At 44.5% G+C, this 18,094-nt stretch overlaps 1 protein-coding gene across 1 annotated transcript in view; it reads left to right on the plus strand.

The window, feature by feature from the left end:
- Positions 1 to 18,094, plus strand: part of TAFA1 (TAFA chemokine like family member 1) — a 518,247-nt gene that overhangs the window by 398,456 nt on the left and 101,697 nt on the right. Inside the window, exon 3 of the mRNA XM_070390977.1 lies at positions 1,142 to 1,282. Within this exon, the coding sequence (XP_070247078.1) occupies positions 1,142 to 1,282 (141 nt within the window). The remainder of the gene's footprint in view (positions 1 to 1,141; positions 1,283 to 18,094) is intronic.

An 18,094-nucleotide genomic window follows, 5' to 3' on the forward strand; every position in this document is an offset into this window, starting at 1 on the left:
GAGCTGCCTTCAGTCCTCGCTCCTTCCTCCCCGCCCTCTCCTTTTATCAATGATTTTTTTCTCTCTTTTTTCTTAATTTCCTTCCCCCCCCCCTTTTTAAGTGCTCCCATACAGTTTATAACACAGTAACTTGTATATAGTGGTTGCTTAGCAAATGTGTGTTGCATTTCTGCCAACTGAATCCTAAATGCCAATAATCATAAATGTTATGGCTGATTCTTGTCAAAAGAAAAACAGTTTTTCTAAATGCAAAGCTTGATGTTGGGAAGATAATTTCTGGTTCTTGGACACTTGGAGTGTCTTTTATGTCCCCTGGGAACAGGATGCCCTGCAGGCAGGACAGGCCCACCTGAATGCTCACCAAACCTCACAGTCATGGCAGTGCGCCCAGGAAGAACCGGGAGGAGAGGGACAGACATGAATAGGTGCCAAGGAACGCTGAGGAATGCATGGCTGGCCTGCAGCAACCAGCGAAGCCTTCTGCTTCGGTCTCTGGTTTGAGGTGCCATTTACAGCACAGACCTATTTTCCCCAGCGGTTATTCCTATAATTTCTGGAATGGATCTGGATTGGGGAAATGACTCCCAGTTAGATGTTCCATGGAGCCCCCTTGAGCGAGGGCAGGCGGCGGGAGGGAGAGAGAAATCCTGGGCAGTCCTCCCACCTCTGCAGGCGCTGCATCGCTGGAGGAGCAGGTGCTTGCCATTAACGGGAGCGCAGAGAATCGCAAATCAAAGGTAACCCAGCAGTGAGCTCCCATTGTCTCAGGCACTCAGGTCAGGCCGCCCCTTTCTCTGTGGCAGCCCCAGGCGCTCGCTGAGCTCGGCCTTTCAGTGCGTCAGCCCCAAGTCGCCCTCCCCGGGGCTCTGCATGGTGCCTTTGTTGCATTATTTGAAGTGTATTGCAATGCCGTTGTCCTCCTCAAGATCACACAGACCTTGTACATAATTGTGTCTACATGTATATGTACATGTTACATGGAGAGGGTGGGAAGAATCCCGTAGGAATTAGATCTCAGGGTGGCTGTTTCTATCATTTCTCTCTTACACCATTTCCCCAGCCTTCCCCACGGATCCCCACAGGCATAAATGGCCGCTTGAATCCCCTCTCATCAGATGCCCTATTCTTTCTCTCTCTCCAGAAGGAGGGACGTGTGAAGTGATAGCCGCGCACAGATGCTGTAATAAGAACCGCATCGAGGAGCGGTCGCAGACGGTGAAGTGCTCCTGTCTACCTGGGAAAGTGGCCGGAACGACCAGGAACCGGCCTTCCTGTGTGGACGGTGAGTCACTGGTGTTCCCTCTCTCTCTCCGGGTGCTCACCTGGGGTTGGGCTCACCGGGCACAACATACATTTCTGTTTCACCTAAATGTGGCTCAGGATAGTCAACAAGGGGCATCCAGAGTAAATGCCAGCCCTCGGGGTAGAGTTTTAATTCTTGTTTCTCGGGCTATCACATTTTTAAGTAGCTCTATTTTCACAATTTTAGAGAAGAAATGTGAGAATCCAGCTCATTTGGGAAGTGATTGTGGATTGAGGTTGCATACAATGATGCGGGTGATAATGGTAGTAAGAAAACAATACCTAACCTTCATATAACACATATTTAATGAGCATTTACTATATGCTTGGTGCTTCACATACATTCATGATGGAGTGTGCCAAGCACTGTCCTAAACACTTCCCATGCACTAGATCATTTGCTCTGCAACAAATTACCCTCCACATTTAGCAGCTTTAAACAGCAGACATTATCTCAGTTCCTGTGGGTCAATAATTCACCTTTGCTGGCTGGTTCTGGCTCAGGGTTTCTCCTGGAGTTGCGGTCACAGCCCGCCTGGCACTGGAAGACGGCTCTAACACGGCTCTCTCACCTGGCTGTGGGCAGGTGGCCCCAGCTCCTCGCCAGGGGACCTCTCTGTAGAAGCTTGGCATCCTGACAACATGGCATCTGGCCTCCCCCAGAGTGCGTGAGCCAGGAGAACCATACAGAAGCCAAAATGACCTTTTGACAATCTAAGCTCAGAAGTGACACGTCCTTGTTTCCATGATAACCTATTGGTTATACACATCAGCCCTTGCATTCAGTGTGGAAATGGGCCAGGGCTTGAAGGCCAGGAGACAGGGACCCCTGGCACAGGTACACTTGCCCTGCATTTAATTCATGAAGAAAGTGAGGCTTAGAAGGGTTAAGTAATTTTCAGTGTCTCATGGATGATAAGTCGTAGCTCAACTAACTCTTTTTCTTTTTAATATATTTTTATTGATTTCAAGGGGAAGGGAGAGGGGGAGAGAGATAGAAATATCAACAATGATAGAGAATCATTGATCGACTGCCTCCTGCATAACCCCCACTGGGAATGGAGCCTCAACCTGGGCATGTGTGCTGACTGGAAATCAAACCGTGACCTCCTGGTTCATAGGTCAATGCTCAAACACTGAGCAACACCGGCTGGGCTTAACTAACTCTTGATCCCTGAGTAACTGACATAGTAATACTAGGTCTTGAGCACCATCTTTAAAGCAATTTTATATGATCTATCAAACAGTGAGTCCAAGGTTCAAAGAGACCACACATTTCTCTTGCCAGCTTCAGCTTTTATCATTTTAGAGCCACATATGAGTTGACCTCCAAACTCTTCAGTAAGGAAATCAGGGTTAAAGAAGTGAGTCACATGCTCAGGGTCACACGGCAGGAATTGGAGCTTGACTTTTCTGGCTCAGGGCTCACTCTTCTGGCTCCAGATATAGATGGTAAAAAGCCTTCCAGATTGGCTCCTGTTACGGATTTTCATTATGAATCACTATGTAGTTAGTAAGAGAAACACTCTCAAACTGGGCCAAGTAAAGATGAAGTTATTTTTTAAGAAAATAGAAAAATTCTGGGCGAGCTGGTCACAGGAAATTCAGCCAAACCTCAGCTGCCTGGAGAATTCAAAAATTCTCCATCTGCTTTGTTTCTGACCTGTTTCCTTCATTCTCCTTTGTGTGGACTGGTTCCCTCTTCGAGGATTTGAACCTTTGCCTCCCATAACTCGAGGACGGAGTGAGGCTTTTATTTCCATTGTGCCTGCTCTGAACTCCCTCAGCATCATGGTATGTCCCAAATATATTTGACTCAGTTTATGTCTTAAATGCATTCTCAGAAAACACTAAGTATGATCGGCCCAGCTTGGGTCACATGCCAACCTTTGCCCAGTCAGCCAAAGGAACAAACTTATGTGGCATGCACACTGCCCATTCTCTTCTGTGGGAATGTAAAGCTTTTTTTTTTTTTTTTAAGGATGTAAAAAAGTGAGGAGAGGAAACACACCGTGAACTGGAGTTCTCCATCAGGGTGATCCTCGGGGTTTATTTGTCAATTGTTGTAACTAAGGGGGTGTTCCTGGCATCTGGTGGGTAGAGGACATAGATGCTGCTAAACATCCCACAATGCAGAGGACAGCCCCCACCACAGGCTGTCATTCAGCCCCAAATGTTAGTGGAGCTGCGGTTGAGAAACCTGAACTATGGTTATTTCTAAATCCCAGTCAACACAACGAGGCACCTCCAGTGCGGGGAAGGCAAGCGGCTAGACCAGAAAAGCTGCCTCACCCTCTCACCAGAGAAAACTCTTGGTCCTAGAAGCCAATAAACATAAAACCATGATGGTTTCTCCTGTTCTCGCCAAAGAAAGCCCCGAGTCTGTTAACGATAAATCCCATTTCGTTTCATTTCGTTTTTGTCTCTAATGATCGAGAGCTGTGACTCCCTTCAGGGTTTGGATGCCAGGCACCGAGAGGGATGCTGTGTCTGCTGGCAGAGGGGTGGCAGCTGGCCCTCATTCTGGGAGAAGCTAGGCCGTGTCATGGTAGCATTTGTCTCTCAGAGCAGGTCTGTTTGGCGTGGGAAACTCTGAACCTTTAGGGTGGTAGGTTCGGGCACGAGGGTTATTAGTCTCTATCTTCCAAGTGAAAGCCAAAGAATAAAGTGTTCCAGAGTCTCCCGCTGGCTGGTGTCCTGGGATCCACTGGCATGGATGGCAAGTCTGTGTGTTGCTATGATCAAAATGGACTTAATGGCCTAGATCTCTACATGCAGATTAAATATGAAGTGTGTATGTAAATTAATATTTCTGGTACAGTAATTAAGCCATGACCTTGGGCAAGTGACATTTCTTTTCTAACCTGCTTCCTGGTCTGTAAAATGGGGATAATAATTGTTTCTACTTCACACAGTTAAGGGAGTCATGTGCACAGTGTTCTGCATGATGGCCGGTTCCCATCCGGTGCTCGTTAAATGATGGCCTCTGTTTCCTGCTTCACAAATGCATGCTGGTCATGCTTCGGAGGAGGCATTGCTTCACGCCGTCCTGTTTTTATGTTAATTCAACACAGGGGCATTTTAGTCACCAACTTTCCTTGGAACTGCTTCTGACCATTTACCCTGGATATAGCGAATGCCATATTCAGGAATACATGCATGTTCATTTTAGGAATCTTGAAAACTAAAAGAATGCATCTGTACATTAAAATCACCCATAACATTGTTGCTCAAAGATTATCATTGCTTTATAAGGTAACATGTGCACCGCTTTCCAGCATTACCCCTTATTAAAGAGCAACTCACATACTATGTATTTTATTAAACTAAAATTGGTGTTCTGACAACATGGCGTCTGGCCTTCCCCAGAGTGCATGAGCCGAGAGAACAATACAGAAGCTGTTTTATCAGCAGCTTGTTTCATTTACTATATGATGAGCATTTCCCACCTTAATACACACTCTTCGGACATCTCTGTCAGTAGCCACATAGGTTCAGGGAGGATCACCACTGTTTACCTAACTATGTCCCACTTTGGTGCATAGATGGGGCTTTGTGCACGTCCCTTCCTCAGCCCAAGAAGCCTAGAACCAGCCCCTGCCCTTGACAGCACTTGTCGGTCCATGAAGCACATTTGTCCTAAACATAATCTGTCACACCTGGTGCCTTTCCCATGGCAAGGGTTCTGATGGCTGTTACTCACTTTCCTCTGAAAGTGTGGGTCGGTGGCAATTTCTACAGTACTTTCAAAAGCAGAGGAAGAGCAAAGAGTTTAAAATAAGCATATATTGGATTAAGATTCCAAACCTGAAACCAGATCATTTTAAATGGGACTTAAATTCTGCAGTACAATCTTAGCAACTTATTTAAAAGTGTGATTTATGATATTTGGAGAAATCTTTAAGTAGTCAATTTTAGTTTTAAAATGATATTCTATTGGCTAGTGACTGAAAATAGCAAAACAACTCAACAACTTAAATTTGAGGGTACTCATTGTAAATATTACAAAAAGCAGGATGCCTTGGACTTGGGTCTAGCACGATTCTGAAGGAATATGCCTTTATAGTTTAATCCACACCCTGAAGTGTTTTAATTATTCTATAACCCAAAATGGGGGTGGGGACACCCTTACTCAATATCTTTGGTTGAGACCAACTCAGACTATAATGTACAGCCTTCTATTAATCTCCAGTTACAGGTGACCCTTAAGCAATGCTGGGGTTAGGGGTGCCACCCTCGCCTCCCCACCTCCAGCCCCAAGTAGCTGAAAATCAGAGTATAACTTTTGACTCTACAGTGTGTCCTTCAATACTGTGGATTCAACCAACCAAGAACCAAAAGCTGTATTTCAAATTCATGGCTGGAAACCATGGTTGGAAATGCAAAACTGCTCTTCCATCTGTGGTTCGTTGAATCCACAGATGCGAAGCCGACGGATATGAAAGGTTCATGTATAAGTGGACACACACCGTTCAAACCCACGTTGTTCCCAGGTCAGTTGTACTTTCCAGGGACTAAACCTAAAATAAAATAAAAGCTCACAAACAAGAGATGGTGTTTCAAAACATAATTATTTACTTTAGGGAAGACCTTCTCCAAGCAGATATGGAAAACAAACAAACAGAAATTCTTGGGGGCTTTTTAAAATATGCTTTATTATTATAATTGATCTGTAATGGCATAGAATATCCAGCTCAAAGTTTTAAAAATAATGGAATATAATTAATAAAAATAATGATAACAATCCTATCTAATAAAAGAGAAACATGGTAATTAGCCATACAACCTCTACCCTTCCCAGTGGCTAATCAGTGAGATATGCAAATTAATCGCCAGCCAAGATGGCAGCTAATTTGCATATGTCGACTCCAAGCCAAGGACTGAAGCTTTAGGCCTGGGTAAGGGAGGAGCCAGCCAGCGATCATTGAACCAGCGATGGTTGATGGCGGCGATGGCGGGGGAACCGAGGTGGAGCCAGCCAGCGATCCTTGATGTCGGTGGCGGCGGGGAGTTGGGGGTGCCCTGGCCCAGGCCTAAAATCTCGGCCTGAGGCTTTAGGCCTGGGTCAGGGAGGAACCAGCCAGTGATCATTGATGGCGACAGCAGCGGGAACTGGGGCGGAGCCAGCCAGCAATCATTGAGCCAGCAATCCTTGGTGGCGGCAGCAGCGGGGAGCTGGGGGTGCCCCGGCCCAGGCCTAACACTTCGGCCAGAGGCTTTAGGCTTAGGCCGGGGAGGAGCCAGTCAGCGATTGTTGATGGCAGCGGCGGGGAGCTGGGGGTGCCCCAGCGCAGGCCTAAAACCTCGGCCTGAGTCTTTAGGCCTGGGTCAGGGAGGAGCCAGCCAGCGATCATTGATGGCTGCGGTGGCGGGGAGCTGGGGGTGCCCCGGCCCAGGCCTAACGCCTCGGGCCAGGGAGGAGCTAGCCAGCGATCCTTGATGTCCACGGAGGCTGGGAGCTGAGGGTGCCCTGGCCCAGGGCTAATGACTCGCCAGAGGCGTTAGGCCTGGGCAGGGGCCAAACCAGCAATTGGTGTGAACTACAGAGGAAACACCTTTTCTGACTGCTGATTGGTTAAGCTCCCTGTATGCCACTGGTAATATTCTTAGTAACTTGGGTAATAAGAGTCCAAAAAGTGATCTAGGGTTTTTTTTACCACACTCCTGGAGAGAAAAAGGAAGGTCTGCTGCTGGAGGGTTAAGAAATGTCATATCCTGTCCTAGCTGGTTTGGCTCAGTGGATAATGCCTCGGCCTGCCCAACGCAGATTCTGGGTTCAATTCTGACCAAGGGCATGTACCTAGGTTGCAGGTTCCTCCCTGGCTCTGGCCCAGGTCAGGGCTCATGCAGGAGGCAACCAATCAAAGTGTTCCTCTCACTTTGATGTTTCTCTCTGTCTTTCCCTTTCTCTTCCACATTCTCTAAAAATCAATGGAAACATAACCCCAGGTGAGGATAAAGAAAGAAAGAAATGTCATATCCTATGAAAGACACTTCTTGAAAATGCCTAAAGAAAGTTGTCATTTTTTCATGGTAAAAGGACTGGAGTCCATATTGATGAAAACACCTTGGTGGCTGCGGTGACTGGCAGTGGCTGCAACAGTGCGGTGATGGGGCTGGTGCCTTCCCCTGATCAGCCCGGGTCGACTCCCACAAAGGGAGGCCAGACTGTGGCTTAGGCCCGCTCCCCCAGGGGAGCAGGGAGCAGGTAGTAGGACATCCCCTAGGGCTCCCAGTATGTGATAGGGGGCAAGCTGGGATGAGGGAACCCCCTCCCCAGTGCACAAATTTTTGTGCACTGGGCCCCTAGTAATAAGACTAATGGTTAACATTTTCATGAAGGCTTTCCAATTTTTCCACGTCCTTCAAGTCTGTATATTTATTTAATCCTACCTCCAAGCCCATGTGGTATATCCTTCCATTATTCCATTTTATCCATCAAGAAGAGAGCCACAGAGATTTGGAGGCTTGCTCAAAACCCCCGCAGCCCGCAGTGGCAGAGCAGGAGGTCGCCTGGGCTCCCTGACTCCAGGGCCTCCGACTATCAATCACAGCCAAACCAGGATCTAACATTGCACAGGTTCTAACCCAGGGGCTTTGAGAAGAGGAAGAAAGTCTAACCACGTGGACACTTCCGGAACTACCATGCTTCACTTTGGGCAGTATCTGCCTCTTCCCTTTCTGTGTCTTAAGGATGGTTGATTGATTGCCCTACGTAAGAAGCAGCTTTGAAAATATGATTTCAGTTTTAGAGAATGACTAAAGCTTCAGTGTTTAAGGCATAGAGGATAAAATGACTTTCAAAGGGAAACTTTCATTCAATTTTTCTCTAGGGTTTATTCTCATGTAATTTATTTCTAACTTAGAGAAATATGTGAAAAAATGATTATAACTACTGGTTAGTAGAGGAGGTCTTTTTGTTCAATGGTGGATTTTAGTATCAATCTAATTAAGAGAAATCCCCATGATAAGTTCATAGGCCTTTCTTTCCCATTCAGTGTAAATTATCCTATCTAATAAAAGAGAAACATGGTAATTAGTGTACGACCGCTACCCTTCCCATTGGCTAATCAGGGTGATATGCAAATTAACTGCCAGCCAAGATGGCGGCCGGCAGCCAGGCAGCTGGAAGCTAACATGAGGCTTGCTTGCTTCAGTGACAGAGGACTCCAACCTTCCCCGCCTGCCTTGTAGGCCTCTGAACTGGCAGTTTGAAACATTGTAACAAATATAGAAGCTAAACAAATCCCCAGAAACCAGCTTTCAGCCAGCAGGGATCTCAGAGCCAACACAAACCAGATACCTGCTTTCAGCAGCGGAAGCCTCAGAGCTAGAGCCAGAGCTAAAGCTGGCCCAGAATTTAAAAAAAAAAAAAAAAAGAAAAAAAGGAGTAGTTGGGAGCTTCAGTCAACCGCCAGCCTGAAAGCAGCCCTCATCCCCTCACCCAGACTGGCCAGGCACCCCAGTGGGGACCCCCACCCTGAAGGGTATGTGACCAGCTGCAAACAGCCATCATCCCCTCATCCAGGCTGGCCAGGCACCCCAGTGGGGACCCCCACCCTGATCCAAGACACCCTTCAGGGCAAACCATTCAGCCCCCAGGCCTCTATCCTATATAGTAAAAGGGTAATATGCCTCCCAGCACCGGGATCAGCGGAGCCCCAAGGCCTCCTGGCACTGGATCAGCATGACAGGGGGCGGCGCCCAAACCCCCTGATCGCCCTGCGGCTCTGTATGTGACAGGGTGCGGCATCCCAACCCCCTGTTCGGCCCTGCTCTGTGTGTGACAGGGTAGTGCCATAACCTCCCCATCGGCCCTGCCCTGAGTGTGAGAGTGGCGGCGCCCCAACCCCCTGATCCGCCCTGCTCTGTGTGTGACAGGGGGCGGTGTCCTAACTCCCCTATCAGCCCTACTCTGTGAGTGACATGGGGGAGTTCCTCAACCCCCTGATTGGCCCTGCTCTGTGCATGACAGGGTATGGAACCCCAACCCCCTGATGGGCCCTGCTCTATGTGTGACAGGGGCAGCGCCCCAACCCCCTGTTTGGCCCTGCTCTGTGCGTGACAGGGGGTGGCGCCGCAACCCCCCTGATGGGCCCTGCTCTGTGCATGACAGGGGGAAGCGCCCCAACCCCCTGATAGGCCCTGCTCTGTGCGTGACAGGGGGTGGCGCCGCAACCCCCCAATCAGCCCTACCCTGAGCGTGACTGAGGGTGGCATCACAACCTCCCAATCCGCCCTGCTCTGTGCATGACAGGGTGGGGCGCCCCAACTCCCCAATCAGCCCTGCTCTGAGCCCTACCAGGGGCTGCACCTAGGGATTGGGCCTGCCCTCTGCCACCCAGGAGCAGGCCTAAGCCAGCAGGTCGTTATCTCTCGAGGGGTCCCAGACTGCGAGAGGGCACAGACCGGGCTGAGGGGCCCTCCCTTCCCCCCCGAGTGCACAAATTTTTGTGCACCGAGCCTCTAGTGACCATTTTAATGACTCTGATGGCTAGCAAACTTTACTTGGTATTCTTGTCTTTTTATACTGGGTTACCAGCCAAAGGCCACAGCAAGAAGAGGTCAGCTTATAACACGTAACTTTCTAATTTTCAGTTATGGAAACCCCAGATTTCTGATGTTAACTATTAGAGTACAGTTAACATAATGAGAAAGCCATCCTACCTATTTCTGTGAAGAAAACCCCCCACAATATATCAAGACACTGCTCCTTGCTCATCATACTTAGCCTCCAGGATCAGAGCAAGAGAGACAGAAATAAAGATGCACAAGGCTAAACCCAGGTAGACAAATAGATACAAAAGGAAGAAGACAGACAGGGCCATGGGAAGGAAAAATCAGAAAGAACTGTAACAAAAGAGAGAAATAAGAGACTAGACACTGAGAAGACATATTAAAGCATCTATCCATAAAACTGCTTCCTTCATCCTTCCAAACAACAGTTTGTACTCATGCTCACAGCTTATAACTATTTTTAACTAAATAAAACTTATTTAGTAGATCGAGACTTCAACTTTTTTAAAGTACATTATATATAATTTAAGAACCAGAATCTCTGCAAAAAAATTGCTTCTGGAGATCATTCCTTACCACGGAAATACCCTGATAAAAGTTTCTTGACCACATACCATCATATTCCTTAGAGACAGATGTGGTGGAGAAAAAGGTCTGGGAATCGGAGGAAACTTGAAATTCAGCACCAGTTCTCTGTAGAAGACCATCGTAGCAAGTAAGGTCCTGAGAAGTTCCACAGATAAGAAGCTTGAGGAGCTTGAACACAGTATTTTTCAAATGTTTTATTTTTAAAATTTTTCTTTTTTCAATTACAGTTTACATTAATTATTATGTTGTATTAGTTTCAGAGGTACAGCATGGTGGTTAGAGTCTAACCGTTAGACAATAAGATATTTTGCAAAGTGATGCACCGATATTTCAAGTACACATGTTTGATGAGAGAGCCTTTCTCTGTAATGCATCCTGCAGACCCAGTGTCCTATACATTAGACTTTGGGCCATGCTGGTACCGACCAGGTAGAGGACGTTCTGTTTTCGTCTCTCTAAGTGTTTTTGTAGGTCTCCCGGGCTGGCTGAGAACGACTATGCCAAGAGCTCAGTGCCTTTCCCTAAGGCTGGCTGACCAGGCTCATGTCTTAGTGACATGGCAGACTCAGCTATAGTTTGGAACCATCTAGAGACCTTCCTGAGCAAAGACAATATGAAAAGCTTAAGCCCTTATTGTTAGTCACAGATTTGAAACATTATAGGGGAAGGGAAGAGGGCCTGCTTTGGTTCTGCCATTTGTTACTTGCCATCCCACACAATGAAATACCAAGGAATGAATTGTGGAGGTGGGTCTGGGACAGGCCACAGCAGTGCTCCTTGCTCCCTTCCTACGTCGTCATTTGAAACTTGCTTTGTTCTATCAAGGAAGGTTCTGGCTTGTTATGAATGCAGAGCTCAGTTGGTTTTATCAGGAGGCATTTGTGAAAGGAGATCCAGTCATTTTTATTAGAAGACAGTGGCATTTTTTCAGGTATAACTTCTGAATTACATATGAATTTTCTTGTGCTCCCCTACTTGCCACTTAACACTGCTTGGGTAAGAGAAATTAGGAAGCCTGTGTTAGTAAGAGGAATGAGAGGAAAGACGTGCAAGAATGGACACAGTTTTTCATACTAAACATCAGTCTCTGTACCTGTTCCTTCGCATAATAAAGAGTGTGAATTCCATCTTCAGCTGGTCCCCTACCTCTGATAGTGGATGTCATTGCTTTATAGTGTAGAGCAGCCATTGCCAGCTCACAGCCCATGGGCAGACACCACCCTCAGGCCTGTTCCATAGGGCAGCAGAGTGACGGGAATGTGACATTGTGTGCCTCTCAGTTCCCACAGGCTCACCACACCTATGATCATACCTGACTCCGGCACATGCATGTTACCTGCCTGATTGCTGAAGACAGCAGAATGGATAGCTCTGGCTCACAGTCCCCCCTACTATTCTCAAATTAATAAGCAAATTAATTTTTTTGGAAAAAAATTCTGTATAGTATAAAATAATACACATAATTGGGAATAAGTAGAAATAAAAGCATGCATACAAAAATAGCAAAGAAAATATAAAAATATCAGTAGCCCCCTCTTTTTCCCTCCCCCATCAGTACTCTCATATCTTAATTATCAGAAGGAACAACTGTTCCCATATCTCTGTGTATATTACAGAAAATATCTATATACATGCAGACCTGTAGATGCCCACACATAAAACTTGATAAATGAAAATGGTATCATTTTATATAAAATTGTCTGAATTTGTATTTTTTAAGTATAAGTAACTGTCTTATATAGTTCACTCTTTCAGTGAAAGAGTGGCTGGTAAACATGGGGAAATGCTCAACATCACTTAATTGAAGAAGTATAAATTAAACACTAATACACAATATTTCAGCAATCAAATGGGCAGAGATAAAAAGGTTGGTAATACCCAGTATTAAGGAGGGAAGGGAGAAAAATTACATGTAAGTCATACTCAGTGATAAACAGCTTACAAACTCAGCTACTTTTCTTTATTTGATTCACTAAAAGGAGAGAAGAGAAATACCAAATTTTGTAATGAGACTGGATGTTTGGGGAACATAATACAAATTATATGCATTATATCTATTGGTGGTAACTTTATTTAGCAACAATTATTGGATGTATAATACTCTGCATTTCCTTAACAGGATCAAATTAATTAATCTTGATATTATCTAAGAAATATAAAGATTTTGATGTCACTTCAAACTATATATAAAAGTATATTTAGTGCATATATATACTTGGGCCTAAATACAGTATGTTCCATCATAAGTCCGTCTTTGTAGTCACTTGAGAGGTATAAAATTCTCTGCACAAATATTTGTCATTCGTGTGTGTGTGTGTGTGTGTGTGTAAGAGAGAGAGAGACAGAGAGACATCATGGCATGGCACACACAAACCCTGTCATGTACGTAGCTGTGATATACTGGGTTACAATAATCTCAAATTCATCAACGAGAAAATTTCCCTAAAGTAGCCCCAAAGTCATTGGTTTCCATCCAAGGAACTCAGGTGTTTTCAAAGACCTGCTCTTGTCTAAAATGAGAGCACTTTATTCATTTTTTTTCTATTCAGAAAGGGCGGAGGGGGGATGTTGTTCTAAATCTAAGGAGTCAACTCCCAGCCCTCTAGCTGGGCTCCAGCCTAGGCAAGGCAAGATTTCAGGTCCTGTGTTACTTATGTGCTTTCCATATGAATAAGGAGTGCGGCTTGTTCTTTCACAGTTCTCGGGAAATGTATAGCCCTGTCCTTCTGCAGTAGCACTGGAAGCTGCTGAGAATATCAGTACGTTTCTATGTGGAAGATGCCGGTCATTCCAGCTAAGGCTGTGTAGAGCAGTGATGGCGAACCTTTTGAGCCCAGCATGTCAGCATTTTGAAAAACCCTAACTTAACTCTGGTGCCGTGTCACATATGGAAATTTGTTGATATTTGCAACCATAGTAAAACAAAGACTTATATTTTTGATATTTATTTTATATATTTAAATGCCATTTAACTAACAATCAACCAAAAAAATGAGTTCTCGTGTCACCTCTGACACGCGTGTCATAGATTCACCATCACTGGTGTAGACACTCATGAGAATGGATACTATGTTGAAAATTAATGGTGTCTTCCTCCATCCTTTCCAGCTCTTTGAGTTTTTGAGGGTCTGTCCCAAGCCCAAACAGTGAAACATTAGTTACCCACTAACCAAAGAACAGAGACCCAAATATTTGGTGATTAAGTTCAAAAGCCATTTAAATACTTAGACATAAATTGAAGAATTACTTTTTTCCTACCCCCAGACTATGATGGACGCTGTGAGCTGAGGGAGGGGGGACCACAGGTATAAGAGAAGTGTGGTTCACTGGAGCAAAGGCTCTCTGCCACCACAATCAGAGAGATGTGTCACCCCTGGTAGACCACCTCTCCAACTGCCAACCAAGAGAGCATTATGTATGACAGCTCAGCACTCCCTCTTCATATCCTTTTGGTTGTCTTCCAGTTAGACCATCCATGAATAGCATATAAAATATGGCGCACTGACTGTCCAACAGGAATCATAACCACCAGTGTCCTAAGCCCTCCTTCACATTTCATCCTGAATAGGTGACCCCAGGACACTTACAAAACCAGGAAGCCAGAGGAGAGACCTGGGCTCCTATTGGGTGGGATGGACATGGAAAGGAAATTTCATGTACCAATTATACAAGGCTAGATAGAATTAAGATCTCCAATGGAGCTAGAACATTGGTGGAACATTCTCACTTCCCCAACATAACTATTTCACTTATAATCCCTAGTGTTATTTGACATTTTCATTATGGCATTATTTTAAAAAATTAATGGTAAGATTTAATGGACTAAATTTCAATGTCAACTAATATTAGTTAGGCTGGTAAAATGATTGTATGGTTAACCAGCCACTCACTTAAAGGAAGGTCATTTTCCTTCAAATGTAGAATTTCCTACATGTGCCAACTTGGAAGTTGTCATTCATGCTCTCCTTCTTACTATAAAATAATTTTGCTTTATGCTAATGCTGCTCTTATCAACATTCTTAGGATGCAAGAAACCTAAGCCTTCTTAGTAGTAGCTCAAATGAAAAGAGAATTATTGTGAGAATGTATTAGGGCCTCAAAACCTAAGAGCAGATGTGGCTCATAGCAGGCCTCTGGGCAGCTGCAACTGGGTCAGGCATGTGTGTTCACCATGGCTCTGTCTCACCGATAATGTCACCTTTCCTCTTGGGCTCTCCTTAGTTATCTGCCTCGTTCTCTTTCTCTTTCCTCCAGAAACTAGGGAGATTAAGTCTGTCCAGGTCAGCTGGCAAGGGTCTTCTCAAGTATAGTTAAAGTACTAATTTAAAACTACTAGTTGTACTGGGTTATAATTATTGAGCCCTTACTATGTGCTGACCTTGTGTATTGCTTGTATTATTACTTCAGGTCATTTTCACAACAGCAGCCTTATAAGATCAGTACTATTAACACTCCATTTTATAGAGGAGGAATCTGATGCCTTAGAGAGGTTACGTTATTTCATCCAGGACACGGTAGCAGTAGTTCTGGGGCCCCATGTGAGGAACTTCCACACAAGATGGGTAGGAGAGAGCATCAGAAGCATGGCTAGGAAAGGTGCAGAGTACCTGTTCACTTCCTGTATTCCCTTCCTTGCAGAAGGACAGCACCATTCAGGTATGCTAGACTCTTACTTAAGCACCCCCTTTAGCATACACACCATCATCATCCATGTCCCATATATCTCAAACCCATCGACCTCTCACCATTTCCGAATTTCAATACTGCCATGATCTGGACTCTTATCTAATTAAAATGTGTCCTCAATTGACTCTGACTTTACTTCCCAACTTGTATCACCAATTCCAGAGGTCCTCCCTCAACCCACCATGCCTAAAGCTAACAGATGCTCTCCTCTGCAGAGCAACATCCTCCTGAACAACATTTATCGTAACTGACCATAAAGTACGATAATAGTTTGTTGACTTGTGGTCTTCTCTGCTAAAGAGATTTACCTATGTATTCATTTATTCAACTATTATCTTCAGGACATTGATTGTGTGCCAGAAGTTATGCCAAGCACTTGATCACATAACGATGAGCGGAGATAGCCCCTGGCACCTGTGGAGCCTACAGCTCAGCAGGACAGACAGACTTTAATCTAATCAAACATAAAGACGCACAAGTAGAAACCGTACTTCAAAAGGAAAAGAACCCGGGCTTTGGAAAGGATGTAATAACAGGATCTGAAGGAGGCTGGAAAGCTGAGACTTCTGTGGAGAAGTGACCGAGGTCTGAGATGTGAGGTGTGACTCAAGGTAGCTGGTGAAGATTCCAGGAAAGAGAACAGCGTTGGGGAAAGTCTTGGGTTTTGATAGAGACTTTGGGAGAAAGCCATGGTGGCTGAAACCAAAGAACAATAGTATCATATTCAGGAGGAGGCTTAAGAGCCAGGGGCCAAGCAGTAGTGTTGTGACTGAGCTGTGTATCTCCAGTTCCTAATATAGTTTTTAAAAGTGAGATAGTTTAGTAAAATACTTAGAAAAGGCAGCAGTGCTGGGATCTGCTGTGGGAAGTGGGATGGTAAGTCAACTTGGATTGTATGTGTGATGAGAGAGCATTGAGAGTCCTCTACTGAGAAGACACTCTCCCGCTGCGGAGTCTGGAAGCAGATTTGAAAGCAGTAGGCTAACACTTCAGACAGCGCCAACGCAAAGCAAAGTAGGTTGCCTCTTTGATAGCACTACCTTCCACACACACTGTTACCCACATGGTTGCTGTCGCCTGAACATCTCACGCTCTCAGTGAGATGCGCTTGTTTTCTATTCAAAAGTGAAGACATTAAAAACGAACATCATCTTCTAATGCCAGTCCAAGTAAGAGAAAACACTCATTTTTCAAGTGCCTGTTGGTGTGCACACAGCATCTCTGAGATCGAAAGATCTCATATGGATGATGAATTTTAGAATGGAACAAGAAGGTTACATTTCCTTCAAGATCAGGCACAAACTGGAGTACCTCTGGCTTTGGTCTTCTCTCAGCCTTCATATAACGGCTGCCATTTCTCTTCTTACTATAGACACTCTCCGGAGGTGACTTCATTCATTTATTCTCACGGCTTCAGAGACCCAAACAGCTCCTATCTAACCTAATCCATACGTCCAAACACCAGGCCCTTCCTTCAGGTTATTATTGAACATCTCGTTTTGGGGGGGGGGGGGGAGGGCGGCAGAAAAGGAAATGTAATTAGTTTATTACAACATAGTTCAACTCTAAATAGTTTTTACACTGAATACTAATCTCATCAAAGTTACATATAGTTGTACTAAGGAATGCCTCACACATAGTGGGGATAGGAGACAGTGGGACAGAAATAACTCCCATAGCAAGAAGTCAATATCATGCTTAAAATTGGAAAAAAACAGGAAGTAAAATATTTTTAAATATATGTTTGTTGATTTCAGAGAGGAAGGGAGAGGGAGAGAGAGATAGAAACATCAATGAAGACAGAGAGTCATTGATCGGCTGCCTCCTGCATGCCCCCTACTGGGGACCAAACCTGCAACCCAGGCATGTGCCTTTGACCGGAATCGAACCTGGGACCCTTCAGTCCTCAGGCCGATGCTCTATGCACTGAGCCAAACCAGCTAGGGCAAGAAGTATATTATTTAGAGATATGGAAGTGAATTCCACAAGAATAAGCTAGAAGAGGGAAAGGGATTTTTTCTGGAGAGGGGAGATGGAATAATAGTTAGGGGGCTGCTTTATTTTATAACTACTTAACTCGTTATGTGTAAGAATAAACTTTAGACAAATTTTGTTCAAGTTTACAATAATTTTTTTAAATAATGGGTACTCTCTTTTGGCAATATGACAGACCATATTCTCTGAATGGCCATCCTACTGTAAAATGGATACATTTCAACAAAAGTAACTTTTCTTTTCTTTTAACTTAGCATTATCTTTTTTTCTTCAATTTTTATTTATTTATGATTTTATTTTTATATTATTTGGGGAGCATAAGCAGGATGGGTTGGAATTACAGCTCTTTCTGGAAATAGATTTATTTTTGGTCTTTTAATTTTCCACTTATAAACATTTCATAAATGCTGGCTTACATGGATACATCAAATATAGACACAAAAGGAATTTAGCTTTTATCTGCCCTCAGTTTCCTCATCTGTAAAATGAAAAAAATAATAATATCTAGCTGGTAGGATCAGTGCAAGTAAAGGGATTTGCAATACCTGGCAGACAAGTGCTCTGTAAATGTAAGCTATTGTTCTTAACCCAGATGCAGTTCACAGGAGAAACAAGCATAGAGATAAAAACCATAATGCATGTTTCAAGGGCACCAATTAGTTTGGCTGGTGCTTCAGGGAATAATGGGGAAAAACATTTAGAAAGACAAGTTGGGGCCAAATTGCTTTCTTGCCTTCCAGGCTAATGTTAAAATTTGAGCCAAGTTTTCATTAATTGATGATCTAATAGCATAGTCTCCAAATGTGAGGCAAGCAGGTGTTTAGTGTACAATATAGAATAAATTACAGAATTGATCAGAGTACATTCCAAATTCGGGTTCTGATTTGAATTTAACACAGAAGTTGGAACAAATAGATATCTCTTTGAAAAGTTGAAATTAAATAATCATAAGTTTCGACAATGAACAGCAAAGCACTGGGTCTTATTAAATACTGGGACTCAGCAA

Source organism: Myotis yumanensis, unplaced genomic scaffold, assembly GCF_028538775.1.
Source record: "Myotis yumanensis isolate MYYU_CA2020_CCGP unplaced genomic scaffold, mMyoYum1.0.hap1 SCAF_14, whole genome shotgun sequence".
NCBI classification, from domain to species: domain Eukaryota; kingdom Metazoa; phylum Chordata; class Mammalia; order Chiroptera; family Vespertilionidae; genus Myotis; species Myotis yumanensis.